Below are 21,200 nucleotides of genomic sequence, written 5' to 3'. Positions count from 1 at the left end.
AGGTTCCACATACATGCGTTAATATACGATATTTGTTTTTCTCTTTCTGACTTACTTCACTCTGTATGACAGTCTCTAGATCCATCCACGTCTCAACAAATGACTCAATTTCGTTCCTTTTTATGGCTGAGTAATATTCCATTATATATATGTACCACATCTTTATCCATTCGTTTGTTGATGGGCATTTAGGTTGCTTCCATGACCTGGCTATTGTAAATAGTGCTGCAATGAACATTCCGGTGCATGTGTCTTTTTGAATTACGGTTTTCTCTGGGTATATGCCCAGTAGTGGGATTGCTGGGTCATATGGTAATTCTATTTTCAGTTTTTTAAGGAACCTCCATATTGTTCTCCATAGTGGCTGTATCAATTTACATTCCCACCAACAGTGCGAGAGGGTTCCCTTTTCTCCACACCCTCTCCAGCATTTGTTGTTTGTAGATTTTCTGATGATGCCCATTCTAACTGGTGTGAGGTGATACCTCATTGTAGTTTTGATTTGCATTTTTCTAATAATTAGTGATGTTGAGCACCTTTTCACGTGCTTCGTGGCCGTCTGTATGTCTTCTTTGGAGAAATGTCTATTTAGGTCTTCTGCCCATTTTTGGATTGGGGTGTTTGTTTTTTTAATATTGAGCTGAATGAGCTGTTTATATATTTTGGAGATTAATCCTTTGTCTGTTGATTCGTTTGCAAATATTTTCTCCCATTCTGAGGGTTGTCTTTTTGTCTTGTTTATGGTTTCCTTTGCTGTGCAAAAGCTTTGAAGTTTCATTAGGTCCCATTTGTTTATTTTTGTTTTTATTTCCATTACTCTAGGAGGTGGATCCAGAAAGATCTTGCTGTGATTTATGTCAAAGAGTGTTCTTCCTATGTTTTCCTCTAAGAGTTTTATAGTGTCCAGTCTTACATTTAGGTCTCGAATCCATTTTGAGTTTATTTTTGTGTATGGTGTTAGGGAATATTCTAATTTCATTCTTTTACATGTAGCTGTCCAGTTTTCCCAGCACCACTTATTGAAGAGACTGTCTTTTCTCCATTGTATATCTTTGCCTCCTTTGTCATAGATTAGTTGACCATAGGTGCATGGGTTTATCTCTGGGCTTTCTATCTTGTTCCATTGATCTATGTTTCTGTTTTTGTGCCAGTACCATATTGTCTTGATTACTGTAGCTTTGATTTTTATGCCCTGAAACCAAAATATTCTTTTAAATTACAATGGAAATAATGGGAAAATGATGTGAGGTAATGTTATATGTAAAATAGATATATAATTCTTTTACTATCTTTAGTATCTTTGTTTTATGACATCTTTGGAAATCATTTGTGCTACCTGAAATGGGGATTTGCTGTTTTGTGCTTACACTTTCACCTCATAGCACTATCAAGGTAGATGTTTGTAGAGTTACTACCTGTATCACATCTGGTGGGTCTACTTAGGGGAGAGTCATGCTGGCACTTAAGTTAAAAGTTTCCTTGTTAGTCAAAAATAATTTTAAAAGATTTATTTACAAAAGAGTTTACATACCTGAAATGAGAATTCTCTTATTTAAATGCAAGTGGTGGTAGGAAAGGGATAACTTATCACTTCAACAGCATAAGATGATAGAGAACCAAAAGAATTTACATGTCAATGATAATCGTTTTATTTAAAACCATATATTTATATGTATGTATGTATTGCAGCCCTTAAGGAAAAATAACAGTTTTAAAAGTCCTTTTATTTGAAATTCAATGTAAACAAGTATACAATTTTAAACCATAAATTCATAGTTTTTTGTTTATTGTTTAAATGATATGAAAGCTTTTGTTCTGTTCAAAAGCATCTGTGTCTTCGAATTCCAGGAACCTCTCGGGAACTTCTTTGCTGGTTACTCTGTAACTAGAGTGTGAGACTGAGTGACCACAAATAAACATGTTACTTCATACAGCATTATAATATTGACACTTCCATGTTAGCAAATCCCCTTTCAAAGCCTTTTCATGTGTCCCTCATTAAGAAACCAGTGTTACAGTGCTACATTGTTCAGAGTTGAAGGCCAACCCATAAACTTAGAGAAGGTACACTCTACACTCTGCCTCTTCCCAGCAACCTGAGCGGGGGAGTTGGGGCAGAAGGGGTGGGACCAGACGTATTGGTCGTGTCACACTGAAGCAGACTGGGTAAGAAAGGCCAGTTGTTTTTCAACTTCAAAGTGATGGAAAATTGAGGCAAAAACAATAACCATGCCATAATATTCAAACAGAATTACATCAAAACCTAGTATTTACTAACGGGTTACAGGATGATGGGTAAATTATTTTTTTATTTTGCTGTCTTTTCTATCTTTTTCAAATTTTCTTCAATGTGCTTTGTTTGTTGGCTTTTAATCAGAAAAATGTCTGTCACTTGCCAGTTGTTAGAAAGAGAAAAGCAAAAGAACAGAGTGAGTACATGGGCAGGCAGATCTGGGAGGTTGAAGACAAAATGGAATCAAGGCTTGTTATGCAAGACGAAGAAGGAAAACTAGGTCAGGTTTTAAGATCAGGCCTCCCTGCAGATGGCCGGGTGTGAAGTACATTTCAGCATCTCTGGTTCTTCCTTAGTGCACTGACTGGTAGGCCAGGTAAGGATAAGAATGCCCTGTTGTTTTTACTCAATCTTAATCCTCATGAGGTCGCTGTCGTGGCATTGATGCGTTTCACCACGACTTCTTCATACTGTTTTTGTGTCAGTAAACCCTTCTGTTATGCTTTTACTTTCTTCCAACTTGGGCAACACAACTGCAGTGTAGCCTTCGGTGGATGGCTAGAAGGGAAATAGAATATTTAATACTGTCAAATGGTAAAAAATCAGATAAAAAGTGTGTGGATGGGATCTTACTTCCCCAGACCCTTTTACCTTCTCTTGAAGAATGGATGGCTTATGGAGGATGTTTTCATTCACTTCCATCAACCGTCCTCTAACACAGCTATTTAAAGAAAAAATTGCTTTGAAGAAAAATATTATCTTCTTTGTTTCTCCAAAACTGTGGTTAAAAAGTAACTCACGTATATATGGTGTATTCTTCTCCATCAGAGCAGTAAATCTTACACAGAGGTGCAAGTTCTGTTAGAATCTGTGCCCCCTGATAATAAAAGGGAAGAAAAAAATTAATTGATGTACATTTTCACTTTTCTTTGTGAGGCAGCCCTCAGAGTTACAATAGGATATATTCCTGGAATTAGTGTTTTAAATAAAAATGACTTAAGTACAGAAAAACCATTCATTTATTCAAATATTTATATATTAAATGCCTCTATGGGCTAGGCACCATCCTAGGCTCTAGGGGAAAAAGCAGACTAAGACAAATGTGATAATAGGTAGTTTAGTTACATATTAAGAATATATTTTATCTTATTATACTTTATATTTAACTGTACATGAGAAAGCTGCACATAGCCAAGTGTAAAGTTTTCAAAAGGAATGTAGGAAAATCTCATCAATAAGCAATAATATAAAATTCAACATTATAGAGAATGACAGCAATATTGTACAAAGTTAGTTTCATTAAGATTCCTACCTTATTTTTATATTAGAACTTAATAGAGAAAGGAACTTCTTTATTAGGTCAATCACTGAGACTTTCTGAAGAAGGGATATTTTTCTAATTAAAAAAAAATGCAATTTGAGGAAAATTTGGAAAACAGAAAAGTTTTAAGTAGCAGATAAGAGTAACTTACTCATTATCCTATAACCCGCTAGCAAATACTACATTTTGACATATGTCTGTTTGAATGTTGTGGCACGGTTATACTTTCATGTACTCCACTGTATGGATATATCTGGGGAGGTTCTGACAAATATCTATAGAGTCATTCAGGTTTTTCCCTAACATGAAAAACCAGAGCGAACTTTTTGGCCAACCCAGTACAAGGAGGCTCATGGGAAATGGATGCAAGCATGTCTCATGTGTTGCTCTTTTTTCCCAGGAATTTTTACTGCAGTGAACATCTGAGGTCAAGATGCTGTTCTTTATGGCCTCTTTCCCACTCACAACATTGTTAGACAGCATTCAGGTGTTACTGCATGCGCTTCACTCCTCTGCCTGCGAGTACTTCGTTTCAAAATACTAGTCAGTGTGACTCCCCACTTTTGGGAGGAGGGGCTGGGGATTTGTCCCAGATGGTTTGTCTTCCACTGGCTCTGTGTCAGAAAGAAGTGTTTTAACCCCTTTTGGTCACCTCCCTTGGGAGAATAACTGATGGGCAGTGCTGAGATGCGATCAAAGCTTATCTACAGTGGGTTCCATGTGCAGGTCCCTCTCTGTTCCTCAGTAGTAACAACAGTGCTACTATTTTGGACAAAGATTGATGACAGGAACATCACAAGCACTAACTGTTTTACTTGTAATTTGTAGACTTTTAAGAATGGTCCATGCTTTTTAAAGTCCACTTGCTTCCTGACTGAGGAAAAATCAATAATTATAAGGCAGGTTATTAGGGGCCTTCAGGCCTACAAAGGGGGGTATAAACAAGGGTCTTGCAGAACAGTGAGGTAATTAGCAGAAACTCTTAGTATGAACTCAGTAAATGAAGGACCTAAATCATCCACTGAAACTTTCCTTTCCAGGGGGTTTGTCAGGATAGTTTAGTATGGTATTGAGTTGTCCTTGGTGTGATACCCTCCTTTAACAGTAAAATGTCCATCTTGCCTAGAATTGTAGAGGGCACAGGTAACATTTTCTATAACTAAACACTACGTGGAGGTAGAGGGTGTAGCTAGATGGTATTAAATTGGCAATGATTTAGGAATGGGAAATGATACGAAGCAAATGCTGTATATTTTCCCAGATTGATTTTTTTTTCACTACCTCAGGACTTTTATTTTACTTTTAAGTTCACATGTGAAAATATATGATAAAGAAGTATTGACCATCTAAATTTTATAGAATTCGAAATACTGGCTTAACAAAACTAGAAGGGACAAAATATCTTGTTATATTGGTATTAGAGTTGTTCTTTCAAAGGCCCACCTTCTCCATCCTTCATCCTGGGATGGTGGCCCAGAAGCTAATTTGACAGATAATATACCTTCTGAAATACCTCATTTTTTTGGCCTGAGAATTTCCCTAGAGCTTAAGTATTCTTAAAATCATCTCTAACTGCCAGGGAAGTATGCTGAGCGTACACTACTGGGTTCTGAGACCGGCTGGCTCTGTCATTATTGTGATAATAGAGGATTTAGGTAGAGAAATACAGGAACATACCCGCTTGAATTTCCCAGAGACTTTGTTCTGAAGTCTGCTACAGTTGGTACTGATTTGATAGGAAATGCTTTTAATTGCTTTTCCACTTTGAAGAACTGGATGGGATCCTGCCAGTGTGATGACACATATTCTACGAGGAGCAAAAATTGATCCTGTATTATCGCTTGGTATGATTCTTCCCCCTATAACACAGTATTCCTACTGGCACAAGAAGAGCTGAGCTGACATTTGTTTAGTCAGCCTATCATTTCCCCCCGTTTTCCTCTGGCTACTATTGGAGCTTAACTGAAGAGAAGCATGCAGTAATAAAAATGGAGAAAATGGGACTGAATTTCCTTCCCCAAAAGGGAAGCGTACCAGAGGTGTTTAGACAGCACTGAGGAGGAAGAGAGAAAAGTAAGGCATGCCGGTATATATAGGATACCATCTGTGCTTCTACCCTAGCCCTCTCCATGGGATTGGGCAATTCAGTGGTTAGGCACAGGCTGGTTACTTGAGGTAGTAGCTGACTGGGGGTGTGGTCCTCCATTGGGATGTTTGGTTAAGCAAGTTTATTTGTTTAGCGTAGGCACTGAAAGACTCATTCTTGTCAACCAAACTCCTACTATAAATAATACCATCTCAATACAGTGGAAGATAATCATTTAATGAATATTTATTCAATACAAGACCATACCAGGCTACAATGCCAGAAAAAAATTTTTTTTGATAATTTAAAATCCCCAATTTGCTTACCGGTTAGAGTGTTGTAGTATACAGTGGTCCTCACAGGGTTTTCCTTTGACATCTAGAAGAAATGAATGAGTCTGATGGCTGTTGAGTCACTATTTACTACCACTGTGTAGTACTTTCTTTGGTTCATAGAGGTAGTTAATTATGAAGGCTGGACACATACATCACTGGTATCCCTTCATTACTCAAAAAGATATACCTAAAGGCTGACCATAAAGTATTTAAAGATATCTGGTCCAGATGGAATCATTCATTCAATGTTAAAATGATGATTAACTCTTTGCTCCACCTTTTTTTATCCTCACTTTAAAATGAGTACAATCATTATTTCTATTAGAAAAAAGTGATTAGTAATGTATTCTTTAATTTAGTAGCATGTTTTGTTGGTCAGTTTTAGAGAGACTTAACTCATCCTGGTTCGCCCAGGACTGTCCTGATGTTAGCGTTGAAAGTAATGGATTCCGGAAAACACGTCAATCCAGGGTTAACCGGACGGTTGGTTACACTAAGTCTGGCTAATAAAACGTATGCTATTGTAAAATATTTCAGTATTGTAAAAGATGAGTACACCTATTATCCCTAAATGAATGGGAGCAAGTTGGGTTAGAGGAGGGTCCCCAACGATGCTCTCATCACTGATATTTGCTGGGTACACAAAGCTGTACAACAGGATACCTACTAATAAGGGGCAAATGTGTAATACCAGCGACTTCCTTAAAGTAAAACTGTGAGATTCTGCTTTCTAAATGCCTCTGTTCTAACCCACCCTCTTCTCTCCATCCCTATGCCTCTACCTTAGTTTAGACCGCTACCATTTAAATCATTTTATGTATCGACTCTTCTTGGAGGACTGAGCCCCTCAAATCCCTTTAGGTACTCAAGGAGATTGCAATCCAGCTCCTGCCTCCCTCGGGGATCTCACCTTAGTCTACCATCTTCCCGCCAGCAACCCACCCTCGTGAACTCGCACTGCGCTCGCCCTACCCAGAATGCTCCCTGCTGCTTTCCACGTCCTTGCAAATGCCATTCCCTTGGCCTACAGGGGAACAGAGAGATCCAGTTCCTTCTGACGTGGGGAGGAAGCGCTGGGGAAGGTGCGTGTCATAGTCCCTATACTGTCAGATAAATTGGGCCCAGAAGAGACTGACATCATTCTCCACTTACCCGCTTTGTACCAGCGAGTGAAGTAACGATCCACAAGCGACGGCACCGCGGGCTCCGCAGCCAAGGCGGCCACAGGGGTCTCGGGCTCGGTAGCCATGGCGACCTCGGGTGCTGCAAACCCCGCCCTCTGGGGCCTGGATGCTTCTTCCCGCTCCCCAGGGAGGAAGGTGTCTTTCCAGCGGGTGACCCGGGGTACGTGTCGCGCAAGCGCCCGAGGCACTCCAGGCCCCGCAGGCTCCACCCACCGGCTCCTATTACTGAGCTCTGGGGTCTGACGTCAATGCGGGGCTCAGATACAATAGGCTGGGCAGGAGGACGTATGGATAGGGGGCGGTCGCGAGCGCAGCTCCTCACTGCACTTTGCGGGGCAAAGAAAACGGCACACCACGCCCCTTCCGGCTCGTGACGTCACTCCGGCGCCGCTCGGCTCGTTTCCAACTTGCCTCGCTCCCGGATTGGTGTCGTGCTGGTCGCCCCTCCGCCGGGTTTCAGCCACTACCCGAAGGGCTCGAGCGGCCCTGCGGCCCGGAGACCCAGTGCGCGTCGCGAGAGCTCAGGAGCAGCGAACAGTGAGAGGTATCTTTATTGCTGTTTATTTCTGCTTCAAATATTCTTTCGAACTAGGTAGGGTATAAGTTGCAATCAAATGTTAGTTTAGACAGACTGATTTCAATTTCCACACCTGAAAATGTTAATTACGTACGCGCACCTTATTTTTATCATGTATTTTGAAAAGCTGAGGGTAAAGCAAATGTCTTTGAATGAACGGGAGGAGCTCCATAGCTCAGAAGATAGAGCAGATGCTTTTGAGTCAGTAGTGATCATCCTCGAAATTCACTTCAGTGTCTTAAAATCAAAATTGGTTGATATTCACTCTTCTCGTGGTGTTTGCAGACACCTGAAGGAAACCCAGCTTGTCTGAGTTGAGTGGCCATGCCTACTGGCGGTGCCCTGACACAGTTTTGATTGGCAGTGATATGGAGTCGAAGCGGCACGATGCCGGGTGTTCTGCTTCACCCCATCCCTGACCAGTACTGGAGCCTCAGGCTTCAGCAGTTATGACTCTTTCCTAAGGGCTGAGACGGGGACAAGGAAGAGTCACCTGGGGTGCTTGTTAAGCATTCAGCTTCTGGCTTCCTTGGAGGATCTGGTTCAGCTAGGCTGGGACGGGACTCAGGCGTGTGTATGGTTAATAAGCTCCCCAGGTGATTCTTACTAAGGAGGCTGAGCAAACACTGGGCTGGATGGTCATTCATCAGGGGTAGTGTAAGATTCCTTTCAAGTAGAACTCTGGTTCCAATTGGTGCTTCTCATACCTCAGAATCTGCAGTGGTGCTCAATAAAGCTCACACTCCTGCATTCCCGTTCTCCAGATACTCTAATTATGCAGGTCTTAAAAAGGTCCCTTGTTGATTTTATGTAGGGACCATTGGTAGAAATGAAATCCATTATGCTTCCCAAGTCTCAAGCTTGTGTGTGTATGAATCTTATTCCTGTAGGACCGGAGTACTTCCCAGAATGCTTAAACTTAATAAAAGATAAAAACTTGTATAACGAAGCTCTGAAGTTATATCCACCAAACTCGCAGCAGTACAAGGTGTGTAGCATGTGAAATGAGGCTCTCCTGATTTTGCTTTGTGCTTTAGTTGGAAAAGGATGAGGCTCCTGAGTCCCTGACACTGTCCTTGGTTTCAAGGTTTGTCTTCAGACTAATTAGCCTCATCTTGAACTTCTTATCTGGGAGAAAGGCCCTGACCTGTTCCTCTTCTGAAGAACTTGCCCAGGCTAGAAACCCAGGCGTTGTCTCTGGATCCTCCTCGGGAATACCATGGCAGCTTCCATCCTGCCCCTCCTCCAGCCCAACCTCACGATCATCCTGAACAGTGCTGATCTTTCCCATATATTTTTTTCTCTTTTTAATTTTTTAATTTAATTTTTTTATACAGCAGGTTCTTATTAGTCATCAGTTTTATACACATCAGTGTATACATGTCAATCCCAATCGCCCTATTCATCACACACATACCCCACCCCCCCGCCGCTTTCCCCCCTTGGTGTCCATACATTTGTTCTCTACATCTGTCTCAATTTCTGCCCTGCACACCAGTTCATCTGTACCATTTTTCTAGGTTCCACATATATGCTTTAATATGCAATATTTGTTCTTCTCTTTCTGACTTACTTCACTCTGTATGACAGTCTCTAGTTCCATCCACGTCTCAACAAATGACCCAATTTCGTTCCGTTTTATGGCTGAGTAATATTCCATTGTATATATGTACCACATCTTCTTTATCCATTCATCTGTTGATGGGCATTTAGGTTGCTTCCATGACCTGGCTATTGTAAATAGCGCTGCAATGAACATTGGGGTGCATCTGTCTTTATTTTTTTTTTTTTTTAATAAATTTATTTATTTATTTTTATTTTTGGCTGTGTTGGGTCTTCGTTGCTACACGCGGGCTTTCTCTAGTTGCAATGAGCGGGGGCTACTCTTCGTTGCGGTGCACAGGCTTCTCACTGTTGTGGCTTCTCTTGTTGTGGAGCACAGGCTCTAGGCGTGAGGGCTTCAGTAGCTGTGGCACACGGGCTCAATAGTTGTGGCTTACAGGCTCTAGAGCACAGGCTCAGTAGTTGTGGCGCACGGGCTTAGTTGCTCCGTGGCACGTGGGATCTTCCCAGACCAGGGCTCAAACCCGTGTCCCCTGCATTGGCAGGCGGATTCTTAACCACTGTGCCACCAGAGAAGTCCACATCTGTCTTTTTGAATTATGGTTTTCTCTGGGTATATGCCCAGTAGTGGGATTGCTGGGTCGTATGGTAATTCTATTTTTAGTTTTTTAAGGAACCTACATACTGTTCTCCATAGTGGCTGTATCAATTTACATTCCCACCAACAGTGCAAGAGGGTTCCCTTTTCTCCACACCCTCTCCAGCATTTGTTGTTTGTAGATTTTCTGATGATGCCCATTCTAACTGGTGTGAGGTGATACCTCATTGTAGTTTTCATTTGCATTTCTCTAATAATTAGTGATGTTGAGCAGCTTTTCATGTGCTTCTTGGCCATCTGTATGTCTTCTTTGGAGAAATGTCTGTTTAGGTCTGCTGCCTATTTTTGGATTGGGTTGTTTGTTTTTTTAATATTGAGCTGCATGAGCTGTTTATATATTTTGGAGATTAATCCTTTGTCTGTTGATTCGTTTGCAAATATTTTCTCCCATTCTGAGGGCTGCCTTTTCGTCTTGTTTATGGTTTCCTTTGCTGTGTAAAAGTTTTGAAGTTTCATTAGGTCCCATTTGTTTATTTTTGTTGGTATTTCCATTACTCTAGGAGGTGGATCAAAAAGGATCTTGCTGTGATTTATGTCATAGAGTGTTCTTCCTATGTTTTCCTCTAAGAGTTTTATAGTGTCCGGTCTTACATTTAGGTCTCTAATCCATTTTGAGTTTATTTTTGTGTATGGTGTTAGGGAGTGTTCTAATTTCATTCTTTTACATGTAGCTGTCCAGTTTGCCAGGCACCACTTATTGAAGAGGCTGTCTTTTCTCCATTGTATATACTTGCCTCAACTAATCTTTGTCATAGATTAGTTGACCATAGATGTGTGGGTTTATCTCTGGGCTTTCTATCTTGTTCCATTGATCTATGTTTCTGTTTTGGTGCCAGTATCATAATGTCTTGATTACTGTAGCTTTATAGTATAGTCTGAAGTCAGGGAGTCTGATTCCTCCAGCTCCGTTTTTTTTCCCTCAAGACTGCTTTGGCTATTCGGGGTCTTTTGTGTCTCCATACAAATTTAAAAATTTTTTGTTCTAGTTCCGTAAAAAATACCATTGGTAATTTGATAGGGATTGTGTTTAATCTGTAGATTGCTTTGGGTAGTACAGTCATTTTCACAATATTGATTCTTCCAATCCAAGAACATGGTATATCTCTCCATCTGTTGGTATCATCTTTAATTTCTTTCATCAGTGTTTTATAGTTTTCTGCATACAGGTCTTTTGTCTCCCTAGGTAGGTTTATTCCTAGGCATTTTACTCTTTTTGTTGCAATGGTAAATGGGAGTGTTTCCTTAATTTCTCTTTCAGATTTTTCATCATTAGTGTATAGGAATGCAAGAGATTTCTGTGCATTAATTTTGTATCCTGCAACTTTACCAAATTCATTGATTAGCTCTAGTAGTTTTCTGGTGGCATCTTTAGGATTCTCTATGTATAGTATCATGTCATCTGCAAACAGTGACAGTTTTACTTGTTCATTTCCAATTTGTATTCCTTTTATTTCTTTTTCTTCTCGGATTGCCATGGCTAGGACTTCCAAAACTATGTTGAATAATAGTGGTGAGAGTGGACATCCTTGTCTTGTTCCTGATCTTAGAGGAAATGCTTTCAGTTTTTCACCATTGAGAATGATGTTTGCTGTGGGTTTCTGGTATATGGCCTTTATTATGTTGAGGTAGGTTCCCTCTATGCCCACTTTCTGGAGAGTTTTTATCATAAATGGGTGTTGAATTTTGTCAAAAGCTTTTTCTGCATCTATTGAGATGATCATATGGTTTTTATTCTTCAGTTTGTTAATATGGTGTATCACATTGATTGATTTGTGTATACTGAAGAGTCCTTGCATCTCTGGAATAAATCCCACTTGATCATGGTGTATGATCCTTTTAATGTGTTGTTGGATTCTGTTTGCTAGTATTTTGTTGAGGATTTTTGCATCTATATTCATCAGTGATATTGGTCTGTAATTTTCTTTTTTTGTAGTATCTTTGTCTGGTTTTGGTATCAGGGTGAGTGTAGCCTCATAGAATGAGTTTGGGAGTGTTCCTTCCTCTGCAATTTTTTGGAAGAGTTTGAGAAGGATGGGTGTTAGCTCTCCTCTAATTGTTTGATAGAATTCACCTGTGAAGCCATCTGGTCCTGGACTTTTGTTTGTTGGAAGACTTTTAATCACAGTTTCAATTTCATTCCTTGTGATTGGTCTGTTCATATTTTCTATTTCTTCCTGGTTCAGTCTTGGAAGGTTATACCTTTCTAAGAATTTGTCCATTTCTTCCAGGTTGTCCATTTTATTGGCATAGAGTTGCTTGTAGTAGTCTCTTAGGATGCTTTGTATTTCTGCAGTGTCTATTGTAACTTCTCCTTTTTCATTTCTAATTTTATTGATCTGAGTCCTCTCCCTCTTTTTCTTGATGAGTCTTCCTAATGGTTTATCAATTTTGTTTATCTTCTCAAAGAACCAGCTTTTAGTTTTCTTGATCTTTGCTATTGTTTTCTTTGTTTCTATTTCATTTATTTCTGCTCTCATCTTTATGATTTCTTTCCTTCCACTAACTTTGGGTTTCGTTTGTTCTTCTTTCTCTAGTTCCTTTAGGTGTAAGGTTAGATTGTTTGAGATTTTTCTTGTTTCTTGAGGTAGACTTGTATTGCTATAAACTTCCCTCTTAGAACTGCTTTTGCTGCATCCCATAGGTTTTGGATCATCATGTTTTTGTTGTAATTTGTCTCCAGGTATTTTTTGATTTCCTCTTTGATTTCTTCAGTGATCTCTTGGTTATTTAGTAATGTATTGTTTAGCCTCCATGTGTTTGTGTTTTTTACGTTTTTTTTCCCTGTAATTCATTTCGAATCTCATAGCGTTGTGGTCAGAAAAGATGCTTGATATGATTTCAATTTTTTTAAATTTACTGAGGCTTGATTTGTGTCCCAGGGTGTGATCTATCCTGGAGAATGTTCCGTGCACACTTGAGAAGAAAGTGTAATCTGCTGTTTTTGGATGGAATGTCCTATAAATATCAATTAAACCTATCTGGTCTATTGTATCATTTAAAGCTTCTGTTTCCTTATTTATTTTCATTTTGGATGATCTGTCCATTGGTGTAAGTGAGGTGTTAAAGTCCCCCACTATTATTGTGTTACTGTCGATTTCCTCTTTTATAGCTGTTAGCAGTTGCCTTATGTATTGAGGTGCTCCTATGTTGGGTGCATATATATTTATAATTGTTATATCTTCTTCTTGGATTGATCCCTTGATCATTATGTAGTGTCCTTCCTTGTCTCTTGTAACATTCTTTATTATAAAGTCTATTTTATCTGATATGAGTATAGCTACTCCAGCTTTGTTTTGATTTCCATTTGCATGGAATATCTTTTTCCATCCCCTCACTTTCAGTCTGTATGTGTCCCTAGGTCTGAAGTGGGTCTCTTGTAGACAGCATATATATCGGTCTTGTTTTTGCGTCCATTCAGCAAGCCTGTGTCTTTTGGTTGGAACATTTAATCCATTCACGTTTAAGGTAATTATGTTATGTATGTTCCTATGACCATTTTCTTAACTGTTTTGGGTTTTTTTTTTTGTAGGTCCTTTTCTTCTCTTGTGTTTCCCACTTAGAGAAGTTCCTTTAGCATTTGTTGTAGAGCTGGTTTGGTGGTGCTGAATTCTCTTAGCTTTTGCTTGTCTGTAAAGCTTTTGATTTCTCCATCGAATCTGAATGAGATCCTTGCCAGGTAGAGTAATCTTGGTTGTAGGTTCTTCCCTTTCATCACTTTAAGTATATCATGCCACTCCCTTCTGGCTTGTAGAGCTTCTGCTGAGAAATCAGCTGTTAACCTTATGGGAGTTCCCTTGTATGTTATTTGTCATTTTCCCTTGCTGCTTTCAATAATTTTTCTTTGTGTTTAATTTTTGCCACTTTGATTACTATGTGTCTCGGCGTGTTTCTCCTTGGGTTTATTCTGTATGGGACTCTCTGTGCTTCCTGGACTTGGGTGGCTATTTCCTTTCCCATGTTAGGGAAGTTTTCGACTATTATCTCTTCAAATATTTTCTCTGGTCCTTTCTCTCTCTCTTCTCCTTCTGGCACCCCTATAATGCGAATGTTGTTGCGTTTAATGTTGTCCCAGAGGTCTCTTAGGCTGTCTTCATTTCTTTTCATTCTTTTTTCTTTATTCTGTTCCACAGCAGTGAATTCCACCATTCTGTCTTCCAGGTCACTTATCCGTTCTTCTGCCTCAGCTATTCTGCTATTGATTCCTTCTAGTGTAGTTTTCATTTCAGTTATTGTTCATCTCTGTTTGTTTGTTCTTTAATTCTTCTAGGTCTTTGTTAAACATTTCTTGCATCTTCTTGATCTTTGCCTCCATTCTTTTTCCGAGGTCCTGGATCATCTTCACTATCATTATTCTGAATTCTTTTTCTGGAAGGTTGCCAATCTCCACTTCATTTAGTTGTTTTTCTGGGGTTTTATCTTGTTCCTTCATCTGGTACATAGGCCTCTGCCTTTTCATTTGTGTATGTGGTTTTCGTTCCACAGGCTGCAGGATTGTAGTTCTTCTTGCTTCTGCTTTCTGCCTTCTGGTGGATGAGGCTATCTAAGAGGCTTATGCAAGTTTCCTGATGGGACGGACTGGTGGTGCCCATATATTTCTGTATGAAGTTTGGTTCGTTTGTTTGAACAAACATCTGTTTAGCTTTTCTCATAGGCAGATACTTTGCTTATCCGCTAAACGTATTATAATTCTTACAACAACCTGTTAGGTGTTGTGCACAACTTTCGAATGAGGAACCACCTTGCCTGAGGCCCTGGGACGTGAGGGGGCCGACCTGGGATATGGAGCCCGTGCCATCATCACCACCATTTTCAGTTTGTCCACTAATTGCACACGTCTTCTGTGATCTGGCCCCTGCCTGCTTCTTTAGCATCAGCTGCCTCTGCCAGCCCTCTACCTCCCCTTCCTTTAGCCCTCCTGTCCTTCTAAACTCTCAGGTCTCCTCTGCCAGAAAGCCGTTCCTGGCTGAGGTGCCAAACACTGAGCTCCCAGAGCACCTTGTTCTTACCTTGGGGATGGCATTTATCAATCTGCTATTTACTGATTTATTGCCCCACCAGGCTGTGGGTTTCCTTAATGGCAGGGACCCCGTGTTATGTCCCTCTGTTTCCCTGCCTAATACTGAGCCTGGGGAATAGAGAATTTGGCCAAAGCCTGCCTCTTTGCTCTCATTTGCCTTATCTGTTCCTCTCCTGTGCTCTCTGTGCTTCAGTCATACCAGCCTTCTTGTTATTCTTTCCTGTGCATTCCATACCCATTCCTGCCCGATGGCCATGGTGCTTTCTGTGCTCTTGGCGTGGAATACTGTCCCGTAACTCTTCACATGGCTTCTTCTCCTCACAGCCCTCTGAAATAGCACTCCCATCGCTCTGTCCCTTTACCACTATCTGCCATTATGCTGTCGACCATAGTGTGTTTATAAGTCCGTACTCTTTCACCACAAGAGCAGGAACTTGGGAGTGGTTCTTGTTACTGTTTATTTTTTGTGTTTGTTTTTGCTTTGTTTGGCTTTATTTTTTGCTTTGCTTTGTTACTCCCACTGCCCTGAATAGTACTCAGTAATTATTTGTTGGATGAATACATGGCACATCCTCAGTAAGGTTTTGAATGGAAGAAAGATTGAATTCACTGGTCATCCACAGGGTTTTTGTAAGTCATTCCAGGGAGATTCAAGTATAATGACTGAGGCAGCCTACCTTGGAGATTTTAAAAACAGTTATCACCTCTCCTCACCAGCCCTTTGTCTCTTTCTGTCCCAGGACATCAGCATTGCTTACGGGGAACACCTGCTGCAGGAGCACCTCTGTGAGCCAGCAGGGCTCGTGTTTGCCCGCTGTGGTGCCCACGAGAAAGCTCTCAGTGCCTTTCGGGCTTGTGGCAGTTGGCAGCAAGCTCTCTGTGTGGCAGCCCAGTTTCACTTGACCAAAGACCAGCTGGCTGGCCTGGGCAGAACTCTGGCAGGCAAACACGCAATTAGATAACTTCTCTAATGGCTTTTTGTCTCTGTGGTTTTGTTTGGCAGTTTTGCAGACACGTGTCAGGCGGCAGCACACCTTGGTGCACTGTCATGTGCACTGGTGAAGGTTAGTTTGGAATGGCTTATTAGGTAGAGTAAAAGCTGAACTGCTACGAGAGTTCCCCAGATACAATGGCACAATAAAGAAAGCAGTTTACTTGTCTCTCTCATGGCACTGACAAGTCCTCCCATGGTGCAGATCTGCCATCTCTTAGGCAGAGAGTTGAAGGTGGATTTTCTCCACATCTGTATTCCAGTCCTCGGGAAGGGGAAAAGCTGGAATCGTGAGAGAACACTCAAAGTTGGAAATGACCTAGCTAACACTTTTCTCTACCTCATTCACCAAACTCACATTTGACAGGTACACCTAGTACAGTGTAGCTGGGTAGCAATGTGCCCTGCGAGAATGTAAAGATGAATTTTGGGGTGGGACCGTTCAAATATAGACAATAGACCATTGGAAACCATAATAGCAATGTTCAGAAATGAAGCCAAATGTATAAGCAGTGTGAAAGCAAAGGCAATTTAGCTGTATCAGGATCTAAGGATTGCCTGAACCGGAGGTGAGGTTATTCCACAGTCTGATTTCTCAGAGTGGAGTGGCATTCCCAGAGTGCCTGGGAGAAGAGACGGGTGGGGCTCTGGCCCTCTCAGCCGTGCTTGAAGTGAGTGAGTGGCTGGTATATTTTCCCCCTACCTTTTCAAGAGTCTTGTAAATATTGTTATGATCTCCCCATAAAGAGCAGTCCTGAAAAAAAAGCAAACTATATCCTGTTAAATGTACGTACATATTCTCTTTAGTAATTTCACATTGTTTTTTTTCCTTTGGGATTATAAAAATGTGTGAGATTATCACTTTTCTTTTTTTGGCATTTTCTGGTTATTAGATCTGTGGACTCTTCTATAAGCCCTTTCAATTTCCAAGCTGAACTCTTTTTACAAGTATCAAGAAGTCCTTATTTGAGTCTTATTAACTCTTCATTCTGGCTCTGTTGATACTTCTGCTCTAGAAACTTGTTATTTGTAGTTTAAAGTTTCTAGTTCTGTTTTTGGTGTCTGTTTTCTTCTCTTACATTCTTTTCAACTCTTAGCTTGCTGTTTGTCATGCCTTATAACGGGGTGCACCTAGTTCTCCCAGATGCTTAGCAAAAAAAGTTGGAGAAGACAGTGGTCAAAGATTTTTGAGAAATGTTACAAGGTGGAGTCACTTCATGTGTACATTTAACTTAGGCAGTTTACACAAGTCACCAAAAGAAAGAAAAGATAGCTATTTAAACAGTGGAGGTGACTCTTCCTGGTTTTGTCAGTGATAATATGCCCTGGAGTTAGCATGAAATGGGAGACGTGACTCTGCCACCCCTTAGTTAACTCCGGGTTCTGTGTGCCTCTCATAGTGTAATTATCTCAACTGGGCTGAGAATGAGTCTCAGATCTGAAGATACTGCAAGACCACTGACATAAGCCAACTACCCCCACCTAGTGCTCAACCAAAGAAACAGCAGCCTCTTCCTATTAGAGGAAAAAATGGATTAGTGAGAGATGCTAGGTCAGTTTCCCATATGTGTGCGTTTACAAACGCACATTTTTCATGACTGATTTTGACTATATGTGATTTTCACATCCCATGCTAAATTTTGATTGTAACTGCCATTTAAGATAGGACCCCATGGTATTCCTGCCTGTCTCTCTCATAGAAATTCACAAAGTATATAGTTTGATACACAATAAAGACATATTAATGAAGCATTTCAGCAAAAGAACGCTTATCTCTATCTTACCCAGTGCTTCACAAACGTAATTGACCTGAGAATGGTGTCTTGGTCCTGCCTTTTATGATCCTTTGAACAGTCTTGGGGAACACTCTGGAAAATGCTATTTTAAAGCAGTTCACTTTGAATGTATGCTCTGTAGAGCTCAATCTCCAATTTGTAGGAGACCATTTTGATTTAAATAGTACCACCAGAAACCGTGTCAACTTGAGTTTTGGGAATACCGTTCTTAGTAAGCCGACTGTGCTCAGATGCTTATTGTCTTTGCAGGAAAGCTAGCTGAGCAGAGGAAGCACGGCGACGCAGCCACAGTTTTGGAACAGTACGCCCAGGTAAACTCAGTGCCTCCCGTCCACACCCCCTCCCCACCCCCAATCAACAAGCAAGGGCTTCCCACTCGTACCTTAGTGATCATGAAACTTAAAGGAACTGTGGGTATTTAGGAAATCCAGAGATAGTATTTCCCCTGAGGGTCTCCCATCTTGCTGACTTGACTTGGAAATCTAAATTCAGTATATCTCTAAGTAATTACACTTGCTGTGAGGTAGAATACCAAAGAAGTCTATTATAATATGCACTAGTGGCTTGACCTTGGTAGAAAGTATAAATTAAATCCGAAGGAAGTTATACCTTTTATATTAACTTGCCAAAGTAGAAACGATGAGAAAAGACCGTTCTCAACCAAAGTGATGGAGCGTTACACCCTTTTTTGGCTTTCATTCCCGTTCTTTCTGTTGGAAATGTCTCTTTTACCTCAGGCAGCTTGATGGGTTCCAATTTTCCACCAGATTATAAAGATAAGTACCTATACCAGCTTTTGATAGAATTCTAGGATTTATTATGAAAATAATAAAGCCTATGCACTGTCACAGACTTAATAGGACACAGGTACACAATTAATACCAGGGATTCCTGCCTTCTAGGGTTTTGGCCTTTGATGAGAAAGTATTTGTTACAGTTGTCACTAGTGGGCACATCTGCATAACAAAATTGTGCTTTTAAAATACTTCATTGTCTTTCATGTAATAAGAGTGAGTGGAAGAAGGTAACTAAAATGTGGTAGCATTAGATCCTGGAAAGAAAATATGTTGGGTTGAGCTGAAAACATGAAGATATATCCCACCTAAGACAGTTAATTAAATGGATTAAGATGCCTGCTTTTGATTTCTAACATTTCTTATTCTTTCTTAGAATTTCCAACTCTCTGCTTACATGACCCATCTGTTCTTACACGTTGTCTGCTTTTTCCACTAGAGGTGTTATCATATTTATTGTACTGATTTTAAGTTCCCAGCCTCACAATCTCAACATCCCTGCCATATCAGAGTCATGTTCTGATGCTTGCTCTGACTCTTCAAACTAAAAGTGTAGGAATCTCCCTAAGTATGGACCCCTATAGAGTTTTGAACTCTTGGCCTTGTGTACAGTGAGTGATATTAGCTGGAGAAATTCAGTCTTTCACCCTAAGTGTGATGTTTGCTAGCTTTTTTGGGAGTTTAATAGGTGTGAGAAACTGGGAGGGCTGTTGGAGTTGGCAAACTATAGCCTTTGGGCCAAATCTCGTTGGCCACCTGTTTTGTAAATAAAGTTTTATTGGAACATAGCCCCACCATTTGTTTACCCATTGTCTGTGGCTGCTTTTGCACTTAAAACCACAGAGTTGAAGAGTTGTGACAGAGACAGTCTGGAAAAAAGTCCCAGAAAGCCTAAAATATTAACTCTCTAGCCTTTTATAGAAAGAATTCGCCAATCCTAGCCCACTTGTGTTGAGGACATTCCCTTTTATTTCTGGTTCTGAGAGTTTTTATCATGAATGGGTATTGAATTTTGCTGATTGCCTCTTAAACTAAGATGTTTTCTGTTTTGTTTTTAGACCAGTGATAGGGTGAATTGTATTGTTTTCTTTTTTTAATTGAAGGATAATAGTTTATTTACAATGTCGTGTTAATTTCTGCTATACAGCAAAGTGATTCGGCTGTACATATATATATATATATATATATATACATTCATTTTTATATATTATTTTCCATTATGGTTTATCATATGATACTGAATATATACTTCTCTGGGCTGTACAGTAGGACCTTGTTGTTTATCCATTCCATATATGATAGCTTACATCTGCTCACCCCAACCTCCCACTTGATCCCTTCCCCACCCTCTTCCCCCTTGGAAATACGTCTGTTCTCTATGAGTGAGTCTGTTTGTTTCGTACATAGGTTCATTTGTGTCATATTTTAGACTCCACATATAAGTGACATCATGTGGTATTTGTCTTTCTCTTTCTGACTGACTTTCTTAGTATGCTAATCTCTTGTTGCTGCAAATACCATTGTTCTTTTATATGGCTGAGTAGCATTCCACTGTATATATGTACCACATCTTCTTTATCCATTCATCAGTTGATGGACACTAAGACTGTTTCCATGTCCTGGCTATTGTGAATAGTGCTGCTTTGAACATAGGGGTACATGTATCTTTTTGGATTACAGTTTTGTCTGGATATATGCCCAGGAGTGGGATTGCTGGCTTATATGGTAATTCTATTTTTAGTTTTCTGAGGAACCTCCATACTGTTTTCCATAGCAGTGGCACCAACTTACGTTCCCACCAGCAGTGTAGGAGGGTGCCCTTTCCTCCATATCCTCTCCAACATTTGTTGTTATAGAGTTTATAGAGTTTTAATGATGGCCATCCTGACCTGTGTGAGGTGGTACCCCATTGTAGTTTTTATTTGTATTTCTCTAATAATTGGCGCTGTTGAGCATCTTTCCATGTACCTCTTGGCCATCTGTATGTGTTATTTGGAGAAATGTGTATTTTGGTCTTATGCCCATTTTTTGATTTGGTTGGTTGGTTGTTTGTTTGTTGTTGAGTTGTATGAACTGTTTGTTTGTATATTTTGGAATTTATGCCCTTGTCCATAGCATCGTTTAGAAATATTTTCTGCCATTCTGTAGGCTGTCTTTTCGTTTTGTTTGTTTATGGTTTCCTTTGCTGTGCAAAAGCTTGTAAGTTTGACAAGGTCCCATTTATTTTTATTTCCATTGCCTTGGAAGACTGACCTAAGAAAACATTGGTACAGTTTATATCAGAGAATGTTTGTTTGTTTTGCCTATGATCTCTTCTAGAGATACAATAGAACATATAATGATACAATAGAACAGTTAGAGTTAATTGATATTTCCAGGACATTACATCCAAAAAACCAGAATTCACATTCTTTCCAAGTGCACATGGAACATTCTCTAGGACTGACCACATACCAGGGCACAAAACAAACCTCAACAAATTTAAGAGTGTAGGAATTATTTCTAGCATCTTCTCAGACCACAATGCCATGAAACTTGAAATCAACCACAGAAAAAGAAATGGGAAAAACAATTACATGGAGACTAAACACCATGCTACTAAAAAAACAATGGGTCAATGAGGAAATGAAAAATTACCTTGTGAC

At 40.1% G+C, this 21,200-nt stretch overlaps 1 protein-coding gene and 1 long non-coding RNA gene across 2 annotated transcripts in view; one reads left to right on the top strand and one right to left on the bottom strand.

Annotated features, from left to right (window-relative positions):
• Window positions 1-1,625: 1,625 nt before the first annotated feature.
• Window positions 1,626-7,423, bottom strand: ABITRAM (actin binding transcription modulator). Its single transcript, XM_059925251.1, has 6 exons — window positions 7,128-7,423; window positions 5,967-6,018; window positions 5,232-5,361; window positions 3,034-3,110; window positions 2,885-2,954; window positions 1,626-2,791 (listed from the first exon to the last, which is right to left on the bottom strand). The coding sequence occupies exons 1-6, from the start codon at window positions 7,222-7,224 to the stop codon at window positions 2,699-2,701; spliced, it is 519 nt and encodes a 172-aa protein (XP_059781234.1). The 5' UTR covers window positions 7,225-7,423; the 3' UTR covers window positions 1,626-2,698.
• A 128-nt stretch (window positions 7,424-7,551) lies between these two features.
• Window positions 7,552-21,200, top strand: part of LOC132367248 (uncharacterized) — a 64,971-nt gene continuing 51,322 nt past the window's right edge. Inside the window, exons 1-2 of the long non-coding RNA XR_009503743.1 lie at window positions 7,552-7,703; window positions 18,011-18,072. This is a non-coding gene — a long non-coding RNA (uncharacterized LOC132367248). The remainder of the gene's footprint in view (window positions 7,704-18,010; window positions 18,073-21,200) is intronic.

This window comes from Balaenoptera ricei, chromosome 6 (genome assembly GCF_028023285.1).
Source record: "Balaenoptera ricei isolate mBalRic1 chromosome 6, mBalRic1.hap2, whole genome shotgun sequence".
NCBI lineage: Eukaryota > Metazoa > Chordata > Mammalia > Artiodactyla > Balaenopteridae > Balaenoptera > Balaenoptera ricei.
This window is presented reverse-complemented; position numbering and strand designations above follow the sequence as displayed.

Bases quoted from the DNA above. Each gene is read 5' to 3' on its own strand.
- ABITRAM (XM_059925251.1), bottom strand. From the start codon at position 7,224: ATGGCTACCGAGCCCGAGACCCCTGTGGCCGCCTTGGCTGCGGAGCCC. The intron at 6,019-7,127 runs GTAAGTGGAGAA...CATTTCTTCTAG, and splicing joins CACTCGCTGGTACAAAGCGG to ATGTCAAAGGAAAACCCTGT. The intron at 5,362-5,966 runs GTAAGCAAATTG...TGCTCCTCGTAG, and splicing joins ATACTACAACACTCTAACCG to AATATGTGTCATCACACTGG.